General features: G+C 41.6%; 1 protein-coding gene across 1 annotated transcript in view; it reads right to left on the bottom strand.

The window, feature by feature from the left end:
* Window positions 1-9,746, bottom strand: part of STAC (SH3 and cysteine rich domain) — a 119,215-nt gene extending 109,469 nt beyond the window's left edge. Inside the window, 1 exon segment of the mRNA XM_003358355.4 lies at window positions 9,406-9,746. Within this exon segment, the coding sequence (XP_003358403.2) occupies window positions 9,406-9,516 (111 nt within the window). The 5' untranslated portion in view covers window positions 9,517-9,746.

Genomic DNA, 16,113 nt, shown 5'->3' with positions numbered 1-16,113 from the left:
ACAAACAACACATTGAAAAATGGGGAGAAGACCTAAATAGACATTTCTCAAAAGAAGACATATGGACGACCAACAGGCACAGAAAAAATGCTCAACATCATTAATTATTAGAGAAATGCAAATCAAAACTACAATGAGGGACCACTTCACACCTGTCAGAATGGCCATCATTTAACAAATCAACAAATAACAAATGCTGGAGAGGGTGTGGAGAAAAGGGAACCCTCCTGCACTGTTGGTGGGAATGTAAACTGGTAAAACCACTTTGGAAAACAGTACGGAGGTACCTCAGAAAACTAAATATAGAACTCTCATATGATCCAGCAATTCCTCTCCTGGGCATATATCTGGACAAAACTTTCATTCAAAAAGATACACGCACCCGTATGTTCACTGTGGCACTATCCACAATAGCCAAGACATGGAAACACCTAAATGTCCATTGACAGAGGAATGGGTTAAGAAGATGTGGTGCATATACACAATGGAGTACTACTCAACCATAAAAAGGACAAAATAACGCCATTTGCAGCAACACGGATGCAACTAGAGATTCTCATACTAAGTGAGGTAAGTCAGAAAGAGAAAGACAAGTACCATATGATATCACTTATATGCAGAATCTAAAATATGGTACAAGTGATTCTATCTACAAAACAGAAATAGACTATGGAGTGAAGAGGAGATGGGGACTAACTGTTTAACATGTAAAGTTTCAGTTTGGGAAGATGAAAAAGTTCTAATGATGGTGATGGCTGCACAGCAGTATAAATGTATTTAATGCCACAGAAAATCACATTTAAAATGTAACCTTTTAAAAATTGATATGACGGTAAATTTTATTTTATGTATATTTTACCACACACACAGAAAAACCCTAAGGAGGTTGAATTTTAATGCCTACATAGTGTGTAGATCGGAAAAGAAAGAAAGAATGAATTAGAAACAAATTCTTCACCGACTCAGGATGATGGAAAGAAATCTTAGTATAGACATAAGGTGGACAATAAACAAATATTTTCCTGGATATTCATAATCACAGATCTGCCTTCAAGAGATTTGGGGCTTAAACTCATACGACACAACTTGGTCTGAGGATCCCAAGATGAAAAAAAGTAACATAAAATTAGGTTCTCAGGTAACCATGCCCTGGGGCACTTGGAGGAAGCAAAGTCTGCAGTGGGATCTGTTACTGGAAGAACCAACAGTATGAGGATGTCTATTTTCTCCAAATGGATTTGTAGCTTTAACGAAACCCCAATCAAAAATCCTAGCAGGTATTTTTATGGAAATTGATTAGGTGATTCAAAAACACATCTGGAAATGTCAAGGCCCCAAAATAACCAAGACAGTTTTGAAAATGTAGAGCAAAGCTAGAAGGCTCACTCTGTCAGCTATCAAGACTTTTTAATAAAGCCATTATATTTAAGGCAGTGCTATATTGGTTCAAGACCAGACAAACAGACCAGTGGTGCAGAACAGCAACCTCCACATAAATGGAAAATATAGCTATCTAATTTATGGCAAAGGAGGCAATGCAGCACCATAATGAATCTTGGCCCCCTATCTCACACTATACTGAAAAAGCAATTTCAATTGGATTATGGACCTATGTTATGTGTGAAAGGCAAAGCAACAACACTTCTAAGCAATAATATAGGAGAATACCTTCATGGGGTATGCAAAGATTACAAAAAGTACTAACAACCTTAGAAAATTAATAAACTGATTACATTCAATAAAGATTTCTGTTAAGAGAAGAAGTAAGCCACAGAATAGGAGAAGATATTTGCAATACATTTATCTTTCAAAGTACTCGGATCTAGAATTTGTAGAGAACTTCTAACAAATTAGAAAGAAAATGACAGATAATCTAATAGGAAAATAGACAAAAGATCTGAATAATTACTTCACAACAGGACATTTAAATGTCCCAAAGCACAAAAATGGCTAAACTCACGTCACTGGGGACATACAAGTTAAAACCATGGGACAATACCAATAATCATCTATGAGAATGCTTAAATGAGAAATACAGACAATACCAAATGTAGGTGGGATAAGGAGATGATGGAACTCTTATACATTGTGGGTTGGAGTATGAGTTGGTATGGCTACATCAGAACTTTGAAAATATCTACTAATGCTGAACATATGAATAACCTACAACCCAGCAATGTTGCTTGCACTTGGGTATACACTTGGGGGAATATGGAATGGTCAAAGCAGTACCACTTCTAGCAGCCCAAACAAAGAAACAATCCAAATGTTCATCATCAACAGAGTGGATAGTCAGTGGTCTAATCATACAGTGAAACGCTATATAGCAAGGAAAGCAAAAACCAGCATTACATGCAATGGCATAGGTGAATCTGACAATATAATGTTAAGTGAAAGAAGCCAGGCATAAAAGAGTACACACTGTATGATTCCACTTACATATAGTTGAAAAATAAGGAAGATTAATTTATGTTGTTAGAAGTCAAGACAGTATTTACCTTTGGGAAGGCAGTGACAGAAAAGGGTATGAGTGAGATTCTGGGGTTCTGATGACATTTTATTTCTTGATTTTTGTGTTGGTTACATACAGAGCAATAATTTATTTTTTGAAAATTGATTAAGCTCTAATCTTATGTGTGTACTGTTTGGTATGATGTCATACTTCAATAAAAAGTTTACCCCCAAAAAAGCTATGATAGAATCTTTCTAGAGAGCTTTGTGTCAATGAGAAAAAAGACCTCTGAAGGGTTTATATCCAGACCTAGCAATTCTGCTTCCCATGAAACTAATCAGAACTATATTCAAATGTTTATATATCAGGAAGAACATTTTAATATTTTCAAATGTGTGAAATTTGAAAAGAACCTAAATGTGCCATCACAAGGGACTGATGAAACAGACAAAACAGACGAAAGATAAAATATGCCATCTTTAATATTTGTGTTATTCATTATCTAAGAGTATAAGAAAATTGTTTTTGTATAACACCAGGTGGAAAAAAAAGCACAATGTGCATTTATGTATATACTACTTCAACTTTCTTGTGTGTGTGTGTGTGTGTGTGTGTGTATAAAAGGAAACATAAATGAAATAAATACAGCCAAAAAGCTAAGAATCCTAATGTCTAGGCCATTGTATGACAAATGAATTTTTCTCCTTATATTTTCTACGCTTTCTAGTTTTCTACATTGAGTGCTTATTACTCTCATAATTATGAAAATAACTCAATAAAGACATAATCAACCTTGTAAATCCAGCTGCATCTGAATAGCGCTTGGATTCTTTGGCAACGTGGAGGGAAGAGCAGGTTACTTTTGCCAGAGCCACTTCTTTGGACTGAAGGGTAAATGGGAAGTGAAAAAGAAGAGGAAGTAAAGACAAACAATTCTTTTGAGTACCTTGATTGGAAGGGGAAGAATCCTAGTTTTCTTTGACATTCTATAATTCTTTTAGTCTTGATCAGTGTTTCTCAAACTATGCTGCACCATGAAATCATTAAGGAAGCTTTACAAAAATACCAATGCTTGGAACTTCACTCAGAGATTTCAATTTAGTAGGTCTAGCCTATGGTCTGGACTTGCCAGGGGATTTGAATGCAAGGCCAAAGTTCCATTTTCTTTCATCTTCTCCCCTGAGAACAATTAAATTCCTAATCAATAATAGCTTCATGTGTATGTATAGGAGTGAGCTGGGCACAAAATGGGCACTCCACAAATAGTTGCTGCTTTGATGGACATGAAACCTTTCTGGGAGATGCAAGGCACGTCTGCATGGTTAGGGCTTTCTTCTTGCTAGCTTAGAACATGGTTCAGATTCAGAGAGAACCATCCAGGAATGAGGCAACCCCTTGGTCCATGGCTCCAGTGGGGCCCTGGGTGGCTTGTAACACCCTTTCAAAATCAAAGTCACATAAGAATATGGCTTATCTTTTGGGGGATGCAAAATAGCTAATTTGAAATGTCACTAAAATCAACAGTTAACTGAAAATCCAAGGGAGGAAAACTCAAGTTATATTACTGGAATGTCATTTTTGATTACTGAAATTCTTTCAGTGATGACATCTGCGATTGGCCAGTGACAGAGTCATCTAATGTGAAGCAGAAAAGAAAGTAAACAATGCTTTAGGCTTACAAATGCTTTCAATATATTGGGTGTTTTACATATTCTCAGGCCTTAAAAAAAAACCACGCCTATTAGGAATTAGCATCCCAATTAGGGGATTAGAGATTAAGAAGCACAGAGAGGTTAGGCAGCTTGCCTAGGACACAAAGATGGCAATTGATAAAAAGACCTCAAAACCTATAACCCCTTCACAGCATCAAAATGTGACAATGTGTTCTATAAGTGATGGCAAAGGGCATCCATACCTAACCTTCACATGAGACCCTAGAAGATTTCTATGTTGTCAATAAGTCAGTAGGAAAAAAGACATTCATTGCAATCAGAGATGCTGAAACATAAAATTTTTCTTAGTATTCAATGGTCTCTGTCAAGCACTTGGAAAATAAATTAGGGTATGGTCTTTCTGGAATACTTAGCGGAAAGATAGAGGGATGAGGTTCATTAGTAGCTTTCAAACTCTTTCAACTCAACTGATTTTATGAAAAATAAAACCACAGAAAGTACATTATGACTTGTGACTATGGGAATTTACTCTGAGGAAATTGTGTGGGCATTTTCAAAGTCCAAGACAGGGTTCCTAGACAGGAGTATTGGCATAATCTCCGTGTGATCTTAGGCAAGTCATTACCTCTCTCTGGGCCTCAGTTTACTCAGCAGAGAAAAAAAGGGGAAGGGAACATTTAAACAACTTTTGAAAGCTATAAACACTCTATTGATCTGGTATAAGCTATGGATCCTTTCCCCAGATGATGCACATATGCATGTACACACGCAATTTTGAAAGCTCTGGTTATTCCCAGATATTCCAAAGACAATTTGTGAATCTCCAAAGACTATATGGACCCTTGATTTAAAAAACCTGGAGTTTTGATGGTGGGACTGTAGTCATGTTTATAAAAAGGTCCTGGAAGTTCCCGTTGTGGCTCAGTGGTTAACGAATCTGACTGGGAGCCATGAGGTTGCGGGTTCTATCCCTAACCTCACTCGGTAGGTTGAGGAGTCGGCCTTGCTGTGAGCTGTGGTGTGTGTAGGTTGCAGACTGGGCTTGGGTCTCGTGTTGCTGTGGCTCTGGCATAGGCCTATGGCTACAGCTCCAATTGGATCTCTACCCAGGGAACTTCCACATGCTGTGGGTGTGGCACTAGAAAAATACAGAAAGACCAAAAAAAAAAAAAAAAAAAGAGTCCTTATCTTTTAGAGATGCAACCTGAAATATTTATGAATGAAACACTTTGATGTTTGGAATTTGCTTTAAAACGATCCAGTGTGTATGGAGAAGGGTGGTGGTAACTGGTGGGCGTAACAGATGAACTGAGATTGTCCATGAATTGATAATTGGTGAGGCCAGGTGATTACGTACATAATGGCTCTTTATACTGTTTTATCTGCTTCTGTGTGTTGAAATTCTCCACAATAAGTTGATTTACACAATAAAAATTATCCATAATTTAAAAAACACCCAGAATAGATCACCTCTAGTGTTCCCAATTCTAATAGTCTATGATTTAGCATTCCAAAGAATCTATAGAGAAAATGACTTGTGGAAACATTTGATGTGCTCAGGGTATTGAATCATTATCATCCTTCTCTCATGGACCTTCTAGACTAAAGGGTTTGTTGTAGCACGATTTTCCAGATGGTTCTGCGATATTCCATTTGATCACTTCCATAAACACACTTCTGGGGAAAGAGCAGCAAAATCAAAGGCAGAAGAACTGGACAAGAATTGGTCTTTAATCATTTCACATGATAATGTGGCTTCATTTGTTTTCAAAAATTTCTTAAGATGAGAAGATCAAAATACTGTTGCAAATGGATTTCAGCGGCATATAAAATACTTGGTTGTGAGGTGAAATGGAAGAATGTGAAACAGTACACAGGATGAGAGAGAGCTGCATGATGGCTGAGAACGTGTCCTCCACAGAGCCATGGTGCCCGAGTCCCCATCCTTGCTGTGTCACTCAACTAACTATACAATTATGGGCAAGTCACCTAACCTTTCTGAGCCTCCAGATAGGTTCCTATGGTTTCCTATCTCTACCCTACACATAGGGAAACCTAATTCCCTAACCATAAAATGGAAATAATAGCCCATTCTCCCTCCTAGGGTTACCGTGAAAGGTCAAGTTATGCCTAGACACTGACTACTGTTCTTTCAATTATGTAAATACAAAAGTCAATGAAAGGAGGCATATACACACATACACATAAATAAAAGGCAAATACATGATCAAAATATTATCAGTAGTTGCCTCTGGATTGTGACCAACAGGTGATTTTTTTCTTTTCCTTATTTTTTTTCCTGGACTTTTCAAATTTCTACAAAGTATTTGTTATTCTTATCATCAGAGAAAAAAAGTTGTTTTAAAAATGTATAGTGAAATCTAATAATCAAAACAAATGAACAAATACAACAAAACAGAAATGGACTCGCAGATGCAGAGAACAAACTAGCAGTTGCTAGAGGTGAGGGAGATAGGGGGATGGGTGAAAGAGGTGAAGGGGATTAAGAGGTACAAACTACCAGTTATAAAATAAATGTCACAGAGATGTACTGTACAGCACAGGGAATTGAGTCAATAATATTGTAACAACTTTGTATGATGACTGATCTATAAAAATATCAAACCCCTGTTGTACCTGAAACTAATACAATACTGTTAGTCAACTATGCTTTAATAAAATAAAAAGAAGAATTTTTAAAAATCAAGTGAGCGAAAGAATGTGTATATATATATATACATATGTATAACTGGGTCACTTTGCTATATAGCAGAAATTGACAGAATATTGTAAATCAACTATAATAAAAAATTAATTTAAAAAGTCTTTCTTGAGAAAGTTTACTGTCCAGAGGTGTCTGAACCTTGCCTGTCCCACACAGTATTCTGACAAACAGACCCCTTCAGAAGACAGTAAGAGGGTGTGACTATTTGTCCACATTTTCCTCACCAGACATCCATCTCCAGGGTGCAAGATCCTTGTAAACGGGGATGAGCTTTCAAATGTGGTGGTCGGGGTAGAAATGAATAGCTCCTTCCTCTGCTCCTGTCTCATGCCATTCTGCCCCCCTTACCACACATCTTCAACATCAATTTAGTCTTTTTGAGAAGCACACGTCCCTTGGAGAGTATCAAAAACACTATGCCCCCCTCCCCAAAAATTTCACGTTCAGGCATATTATTTTGTATTCAATTTCTTGGGGTTCATGGGCCCCTCCCCAAAGTCCATCTCCACTAATTAAGAACACCTAAGCCATGACAGCAAATTTAGGAATGTATAAACACACTAAGAAAAACTGACTTGTACAAATCCGAAACCATAAGCCAGATAAATTGGTGGATAATGACGGGTATTGCATATGTAGTTTTTACTCTGCCAAAGAATTTACATTAGGATATCTATAAATAGCAAGCCCATACAGTGTGTTTGAACCACGCTGCTATATACCCAAATGCTAAGCCCTTTCCAGAACATATCTACTGCAGAGCAACAGGCCTAATTCAAAAGCTGAATACCAGTTTCACTCCTGACTTTAGCTGCATCCTTACAGTATTCTAGATGACCTTTGAAATGGCCACTACCTCATATCATCACTTAGGTCAATGATGGACAGTGATGCAACAGCCAGAAACTTCTGGCCAGAGGGGCAGTGGTCCATGTGTTTGGATTGTGAGACTGTTTGGGAGTGAGCCATGTGTGGTAAGATCGATCCCATCTCCTTATCTTAGGAAGGAAAAGGGTAAACATGAGTCTTTGCACTGTACCCAGATGGACGTTAGATCATCTCACTATTTCTCACAATGATACTGGAAGGTGCGGTTTTTAATTTTCTTCTTTTGTCTTTTAGGGCTGCACCTGAGGCATATGGAAGTTCCCAGGCTAGGGGTCGAATCGGAGCTGTAGACAGTGGCTTACACGCCAGCTACAGCAATGCCAGATCCCAGCTGTGTCTTCAACCTATGCCACAGCTCATGGCAACGCCGGATCCTTAACCCACTGAGCAAGGCCAGGGATTGAACCGGCATCCTCATGGATACTAGTCAGATTCATTTCTGCTGAGCCATGATAGGAACTCCTTGGGAGGTGGGGCTTTTGTTCTCATTTCCAAATGACACACATGTTTCAGGGCAGACGCTTACTAGAAAAATAAAAGAAAAGCAATGCAAAGCTCTCTGTCTCAAATCATCATCTTTGATGGTTAATTCTGGAAGCTGGGATATATACACTGGGCTGCATCACTTAAACTGAGAGTCACTTAGCTATGATTCTGATCCTGCGGATGTCAGTGGCTTCCAGGGATATGTGTGAAGGGAGATAAAGAGAGGAGTCTTCTTTGCCCCATCTGACCTGCCCTCCAAACTGGCACCCTCTTTTCCCTCTTTCCTATAGAGGGACTGACCCACATTCCAAAGATGCTCGGGGAACTCACAAGTGGATCTGGATAAAGAGCCAGGAGTCATGCACTTAAAAAATAATCCATGTAACTGTGAACTCCATCTTATGGTTTTCACTCCCAGCAGAGATGCCATTTGGCATCACACTGTTAGCAGCCACATTTTACTTGCTCCTCTTCCATGATTTCCAAACATGTGCCTGGCACCCACGCGAGTTTCAGAGGAAGTGCAACAGTGACAGAAGTGTTGCGGGGTTGGTTTTGTGTATGTTAGTGCAACCCTCACAAACGCAAGTCTAAGTTGGAGGATTAACTTCCACAAGAGGAACATCAACTTTCCCGAGAACGCAGCACCTCCTTTCTAGTTTCTCTGAAACGAGCAGTATCTAAACTTAGGGATGAGCCCTGTTAAGCACAGGGTCCAGGCCCTTGGGATATATACGGTCCTTTGATGGTCCCCAAGTGCCCCAGCTTTTCTGGAGGAGTATCCCTGGGCTCTTTGTCCCTCATCCTTAAGAAGCCGCCCAATACTTACACGCGCTTTGGGCACAAGCAAGTTCAAGGCACAGAACAACCATTCCACCACCACCCGAGAAAGCGATGTGAACCCAGAGTCAATGTGAATTGCGGGTGATCGCAGGGTAGAAGCTCAGCGCAAAGCCTTGGGGCTATGTGCGCAAGAGGTCTGGGTTCCCAGGGATGTGATCCAGTATCGGTAGCAGCGAGTCCTCCTGGACATTCAAGTCTCAAGGGAGGTACGGGTCCTTAAGAGCAACTAGGGACACATCTCAGCCTCCAGCGCCAGCACCAGTTGGAAAGAAACAAAGGTGGCCAGAGAGGAAGAGGAGAGTGAGTTTCTGCTCTCTTGGGGCAAGTGTGCGCGGTACCTTGGATTCCTGGCTGCTGGTGGATGCAGGCGAAGGCGGCAGCTCCGCGCTCGCCGCCTCTTTGGGCAGCCCGTCCACGCCGTCCTCATGGGCGCCGCTCGGGGGGATCATCTTGGCGGCGCGGGAATGGTGTTGGGCTCCCGGAGGAACAGCGAGGCTCGCCTCCCTCCGGTGCGCCCTCCCGGCCACGCTCTGGCTCGCTCAGCTCCGGAGGCCAGGGACTCCCATCCTCGCCGAGGCGACAACGCGCCCTCCTCTGGCCTCACCCCTCCCGGGTCCTGCCCACCTCCGCGCACTCCCCGCAGGCAGAGGGAAAGCGCCCGCTCCGCCCCACCCGGCCTTGCCTGCGGCCACCTCGCCAGCGCGCACAGTCGTGACTGCCACTCAGCAGCAGGCAAGCGGGCTAGGGGTGGCCCGCCCGCCAGAAAAGGGGTGGGGGCAGGCGGCGGCTCAGAGGCGGGGCTGCGGGCCCCTGGCCCGGAGCAGCGCGGGTGGGCGTGGGCCAGGAGGGGGCCGTGCCCTCTGGAGGCTCTATGGGAGGCTGGGCTCGCACAGCAGGGTAAAAGTCTGGGGATGTTTTAGGAGGGAGAGGGAAAATTCAGACCAAATGCCAGTGAAGGGCCCAGCCTGCAGGGATCACCTGCAACAACTCTCAGGGAGCCAATGACTTAGGTAAGTTATTTATAGGGTTTAGTGATGCAGGAAGCAGAATTGGGTTCCCTGGCTTGAGGGCGCTTCTCTTTCTTCAGTTCAGCTTTGGACTAAAACATAGACATACTGCAATGAGGATCCGTCCTAGTTTTGCTGTCCATTTATGTGCTAAACCCTTCACTCTTTTTATCTTATTTCATCCTCAGAGATGCCCTATTAGGTTAGGTATTATCCTTCCCATTTATAAATGAGAAAACTGGGGTTTGAGGGAGGCGAAGTAATTTCCTCTAACTCACTGAAGTATAAATGGTGGAACTGGGATTTGAACCTATTTTGCCTTCAAAATCCTTCTTTTTGGACTGTAGAGCCTCAAATCTAGGCCAATCTTCATAGCCGAGGAGACAGTGGGTGTTGCAGTAGAGCAAGGAGGTCAGGGCTATTTATAGAGGGGCAAGCCAATCTGCCTTAGTAGATCTTTTATTTAATTTATTTATTTTGATTTTTAGGGCCACACCCTGGAGGTTGCTAGGCTAGGAGTCTAATTGGAGCTACAGCTACTGGCCTCTGCCACAGCCACAGCAACACCAGATCCCAGCTGCATCTTCGACCTACGCCACAGCTCATGGCAATGCTGGACCCTTAACCTACTGAGCAACACCAGGGATTGAACCTGTAACCTCATGGTTCCTAGTTGGATTTGTTTCCACTGTGCCACAATGGGAACTCCTGTCTTAGTAGATCATTTAGAAACAGAGAGATGCCCCATGGGATAAAGGGGTGGAAGGGATTTAGTATCTTTTGAGGAAAAACCTCAGTGTGCAGGGAAAGGAACTCCATCTGGATATTTAAACGGCTCCCCCCCCCCCCCATGAATACCAAACTTAATTTTCTAACAGGAAACTATAAACTTACGTTCAGATTTTCTTTATTAACTATAAATATTTGCAAATCCAGCTTCATGGTGTTACTAAATGCAAGTTCATGTGCCCAATGCACAGTGAAGCCAAACAAACTGAAAAGTTGGAGTCTGGAGCAGAGAAAGGTTTATAGCAGGGCTATGCAAGGAGAGACCATTCCCAAACCCCAAACTCCTGGAAGGGTTTTGGCAAATACGTATATATACATTTACATATACAAATACACACACACACATATATACACACATGTATATATATGTATATACACACAAATAAATACACACACACACCTATGTATATGTGTGTGTGTGTGTATTTTTCCTTTTTACAGCTGCACTTGCAGCATATGGAAGTTCTCAAGCTGGGGGTCGAATTGGAGCTGCAGCTGAGTCCTATACCACAGCCATGCGACACTGGATCTGAGCCATATGTGCAACCTACACCACAGCTTGCGGTAATGCCTGATCCTTAACCCACTGAGTGAGGCCAGGGATGGAACCCACATCCTCACAGAGACAATGTCTGGTTCTTAATCTGCTAGGCCCACAATGGGAACTCCCAGCAAAGCACTTTTAAAAGCTAGGTGAGGGAAGGGTGCTGTTAGTTGTTGCAAACTTGTAGCTGTTAAGATCCTGGTCATGCTGTTCCTGTAAACCTCTAACAAGGCAAATGTTATTCTCTGTTCTAAAGCTTTTTCTCTTTCTATGAATTGACTCTTAAGGGTCAGAGCCTTGAGAATAGGCTATCCCGTATATTTCAAGCTATAGACAACATTCTTTTACAAAGGGTGCAGAGTTGGCATGACTAAGCACTAGCAACAGAACATAAAGGTTCAAGTGAAAAGGAACAGGTCTAATATGAAGTAGATTTGTTCTTCCCTATTATAATGGGCATGTAGCCTGTGCAGTCACATAGGGCCCTGCATTTGGATTAATGCTCTTCTGTCAACATCTTGGAATTCTTAACACTTTCTGAACAAGAGGCCCAGAATTTGCATTTTGCACTAGACCCTGTGAATTATGTATTTGATTCATGCTTGCCCTAGCTCATGTCCTTTGGAAAACAACAACAACAACAAACCTATTACTCTTTCCATCCTGGACATCAGTTGAAAGCTTCTGTTCTAAGTGACAGCCCCTTACTTGGCACTTGGCTCTGAGTGCTCTAAATACTCCTGTGGTTGTTAGCCTCTCATGTGATTGGGCCATGCTGGCTAAACCGAATGATTACAGCCTTTTCCCTCCTCAAAACAATGCCAGTTTTCTCAATAAAGACAAAATTCTAGTCGCTAAAATTATAATGGTAACAGCACAAAATGGAGGGAACAGCAGGATCAACACATCTTTATCAAGCACTATTCTATACTAGACATGGTGTTACAAACTGATGATACAGCAGAGAGAAAAACAAAGATTAAGACTGTCCTCCTGGAATGTGGAACCTTAGGAAAGATACAGATTAATTAAATCACACCCACACACAGATTTTTTCGCGAACTGTGATAAGAGACAGTGCAGGACTCTAATGAGTGTGTACAAATGCAGGGCCTGAAATAGTGTGGGACAAGAGAGGGGTTTCCTGAGGAAGTAAAGCCCCCATAGTCCATGGAAAATTCCAATCTTGGTGGGCAAGCACACTGTGGCTAACAAGACATTTTTCATCTTTGGCTTTTATTTTTTTAAGGACTGAAAAGCAGCTATAAGATGTCATCTTTCATTTTAGTAAATGCTAAACTTTGATTAACGCTAGTCATACTCCAATAGCAAATGTTTAAATGTTGTCCCCTGAGGGAAATATTGAAGGAGCTAGTACATCCTTTCTCCTCATTCCACCCCCGTCCTCCTAACAGAAATCCTTGGTCTGATAAATAATAGCTGCTTTTCCTAGGAAACTGTGGAATTACCTGTAGCTGTCAAAACTAATCAAGCCTTTGCTCATGTGTTTCTCTCCCATAAATGCCTTCCCACCTCATTTTTTGATATTTCACTGAGTTATTTTGTTCTTCAAAAACACATCCACAAACATTTATTACTCTTGAACTCCCCTTCCCTAATTCTCACAGTCTGATTTAGATTTCCAAACTAACGCTGTGGTCTCATATCATCCTTCCCTGAGTAATCAGTGACAAAGCTGCCTGACCTTCCACTGGGCTCTGTGCTCCACTAGGACAGGTCTGCCCATCTTGTTTCCTCAGCCTCTAGTTGAGGGTGAAAGGATACTGCTCTTATAGCTCTCTGAGCTCTAAGATGGCCCAGACATTTGTTATTCCAAGTGCTCTGCACATTCTGAATGGAGAAAGACCCAGGATGCTTCTAGAAAACAGTGGAATTTAAAATCAAACAAGCTCATTGATACTGAGAATTGTGTCTTTACTGGCCAAGATAGGATCTTAAACTGAGAGTCACACTGTTTTGTGAACATGGGATTTATTGGTTTTTGGAGGCATGGGGTTTGCACAAAGGACATTAGGTCCACAGCTAGTCTCTGGGAACCAGGGTGCAGGCAGACAGGATGCTGCTTTGTTAGAGTCTATGGGGAGAGGGCTGCTGGCAGAAATAGATGGCACTATATTTGTGTAGAATGCCTTGAGGCTTGGGTCACAGGCACTGCTACCTTGGGAACTATGTGACCATTCCTGATTCCAACTCCTGGGGTGATAGTCTTCTCACATTGTCATGAAAGCTGGCCCTGACGTGGTACTGAGGAGATGCTGATATATTGGTAGCAGCACCCAGAGGACTGATGCTCTCCAAGTACTGGGGGTTAGTGGATGATGGATCAGCAGAGTGACTCCCGGAGGACATCTGATAAAGCACTGACATCCCTGAGCAGAAGTGTACCTTTTCATGGCCCCATGTGAGATACCTCTTTAGGATTCCCAGTTGTACTGGGGTGAGACCACATAGAAGACTGTAGGTCCTGCATTAGAAGCTGTGGTAACATTTCAGCTATGGCTGTCAGGATGTCCTCATTTCTATCAGAAGCTGGGAAAGTCAAGTGGCAAATAATTATCCTAAGTCTTGAGCCAGCAGTAGGACCCTGTGTTTTTATAGCTTTGCTTCATGGTCCATTTCAATCTGTTACTGGTTAAATACCAAGCCAGCAGAAGTGTGAGGTATGCAGAAATGTATCTTCACAAACTTGAACAGGAGGCTCCCTCTCCTAGTTCATTTACTCATTCATTACTTTGTAAAGAAGGCAAAGCTCTCCTGATTTCCTATGACTGCCTTTTGCAGGAACACTGCTCAGCAAGAGTGTATAATGCTTTCAACCCTCTCCTGGTGCTTTGCTCCAAGTTTGGATAAAGAGACTGGACTTTCATTCTATAGCCCCTGGCTTCTTCCAGAGCCATTTAGTAAAATGTTTTATCAAGACTACTTAACTAAAACAGCCATATTTATGAAAAGCACAAAAAAGAACAGCAAGGAAAGGGAAAGGGGAAGATCATCAGAATGTCCAGAAGGTGGAGAACTGACAAGGATAAAGGAGAGAGGGTCTAAATAAAGGAGTAGCTGTCAATGTCTTATGCGTCCAAGTCATCATGAGTAAAGAGATATATGAGAAGGGCATAGGGTTTGGCAGTTAGATTGTTGATAATAATAGTGGATAACATAGAACATGCACTGGGTTTCTATAATATTTTCTTCTCTCTCTCTCTCTCTCTTTTTTTTTTTAAGGCCGCCCCTGAGGCATATGGAGGTTCCCAGGCTAGGGGTCGAATCAGAGCTGAGCTACTGGCCTACACCACAGCCATAGCAACGCAGGATCTGAACAACATCTGCGACTTACGCCAGAGCTCACAGCAACACCAGATCCTTAACCCACTGAGCGAGGCCTGGGATTGAACCTGTGTCCTCATGGATGCTAGTTAGATACGTTAACTGCTGAGTCATGATAGGAAATCCAGATTTTCTATGTGTTATTTCATTTAATCTCTACAAAACCTTAATAAGATAAATATAATTATCCTACATTCCACAGTGAGTGTGGGAACAGGATTTGAACACAGATACATCTGGGCCAAGTTTTGGTTCTGCTCTGTTGACTCCCCAAACAATGGCAGAACCCAAATCTGGTGAAGAGGAAGCAAGCCTAAAAAGGAAGGAGTGATGAAATTTGGGAGCCAGAAGTATAATGGAAGACACAGGAAGTGTCCTTAAAGAATGAAGGGTTTCCCACTCCATTCTTTTATCGTAAGAGTCAATAATAACTACATCTTCACTTTGAAGGCAACAGCCAAGAAGTCAAGACATACTAGGCGTTCAGCCTGTAAAGGAGGACTGGGAATCCCAGCATTAACCGTTACCCTCTGGCTACCTTGTCTGGTGTATGTGCCTTCAAGCCCAGAGAAATGAAGTTCCCAAAGTCTTACAGCTAACAACACAAAAACAACAACAGGCCCTACTTTGAGCAACTGTTAACGCCAATCTGCAGTCCTCACAGCAGCTTTGGACTGGTCTCTCGTCAGCACCAAAGTGAATCATTAAATATGGAGACTCATATTGGCAGGGTAAATGAGATCCTGCTAAAGCATCCTTATCTTGCTTTTCTAAGCATAAATCAATAAGAATAATAGCAACACAAATAAGAGATAATATTTGAATAGCACTGTTTGGTGGAGTTGTAATCATTCCCTGCTGGAGTTGCTTAGAAAAGGGCACAAGGTCCTCACCTCATGTAGCTGTAGCTGTTTTCTCGTTAAGATCTACCTCTTTCTTCTAAAGAGAGCGTGTGTGGGCTGTTTCTAACTGAGTAGGTTATAACTAACTCTGTGAGAAGAGGACAACTTGAATCTTTATTCTACATTTAGTAGACAGGCCATGAATTTAAACTCCAAACATCTCAGATTCTCCACTCAAAAGCAATGGGATCTTAGACAACTGATTTTATCTCTCTCTCAGCCTTGGTTTCCTCAAGTCCAAGATGGGATAATAATCCCTATTTCAAGGGATTTATGTAAGTATTAGAAGATTATATTAAATGTCTGGTCCTGCTATTATTATTATTATATTATCATTTGTCATATGATTTTGGTCAATATTATTAGCTTTGAATTAGGTTATCTCTTCATTACAGCCAAATGCATATACAATATCAAAAGTGGGGAGTTCTCACTGTGGTTCAGAGGGTTACAAACCCT

This window comes from Sus scrofa, chromosome 13 (assembly GCF_000003025.6).
Source record: "Sus scrofa isolate TJ Tabasco breed Duroc chromosome 13, Sscrofa11.1, whole genome shotgun sequence".
Taxonomy (NCBI): Eukaryota; Metazoa; Chordata; class Mammalia; order Artiodactyla; family Suidae; genus Sus; species Sus scrofa.
Note: the sequence above shows the minus strand (reverse complement) of the source record. Positions and strands in the feature narration are given on the sequence as shown.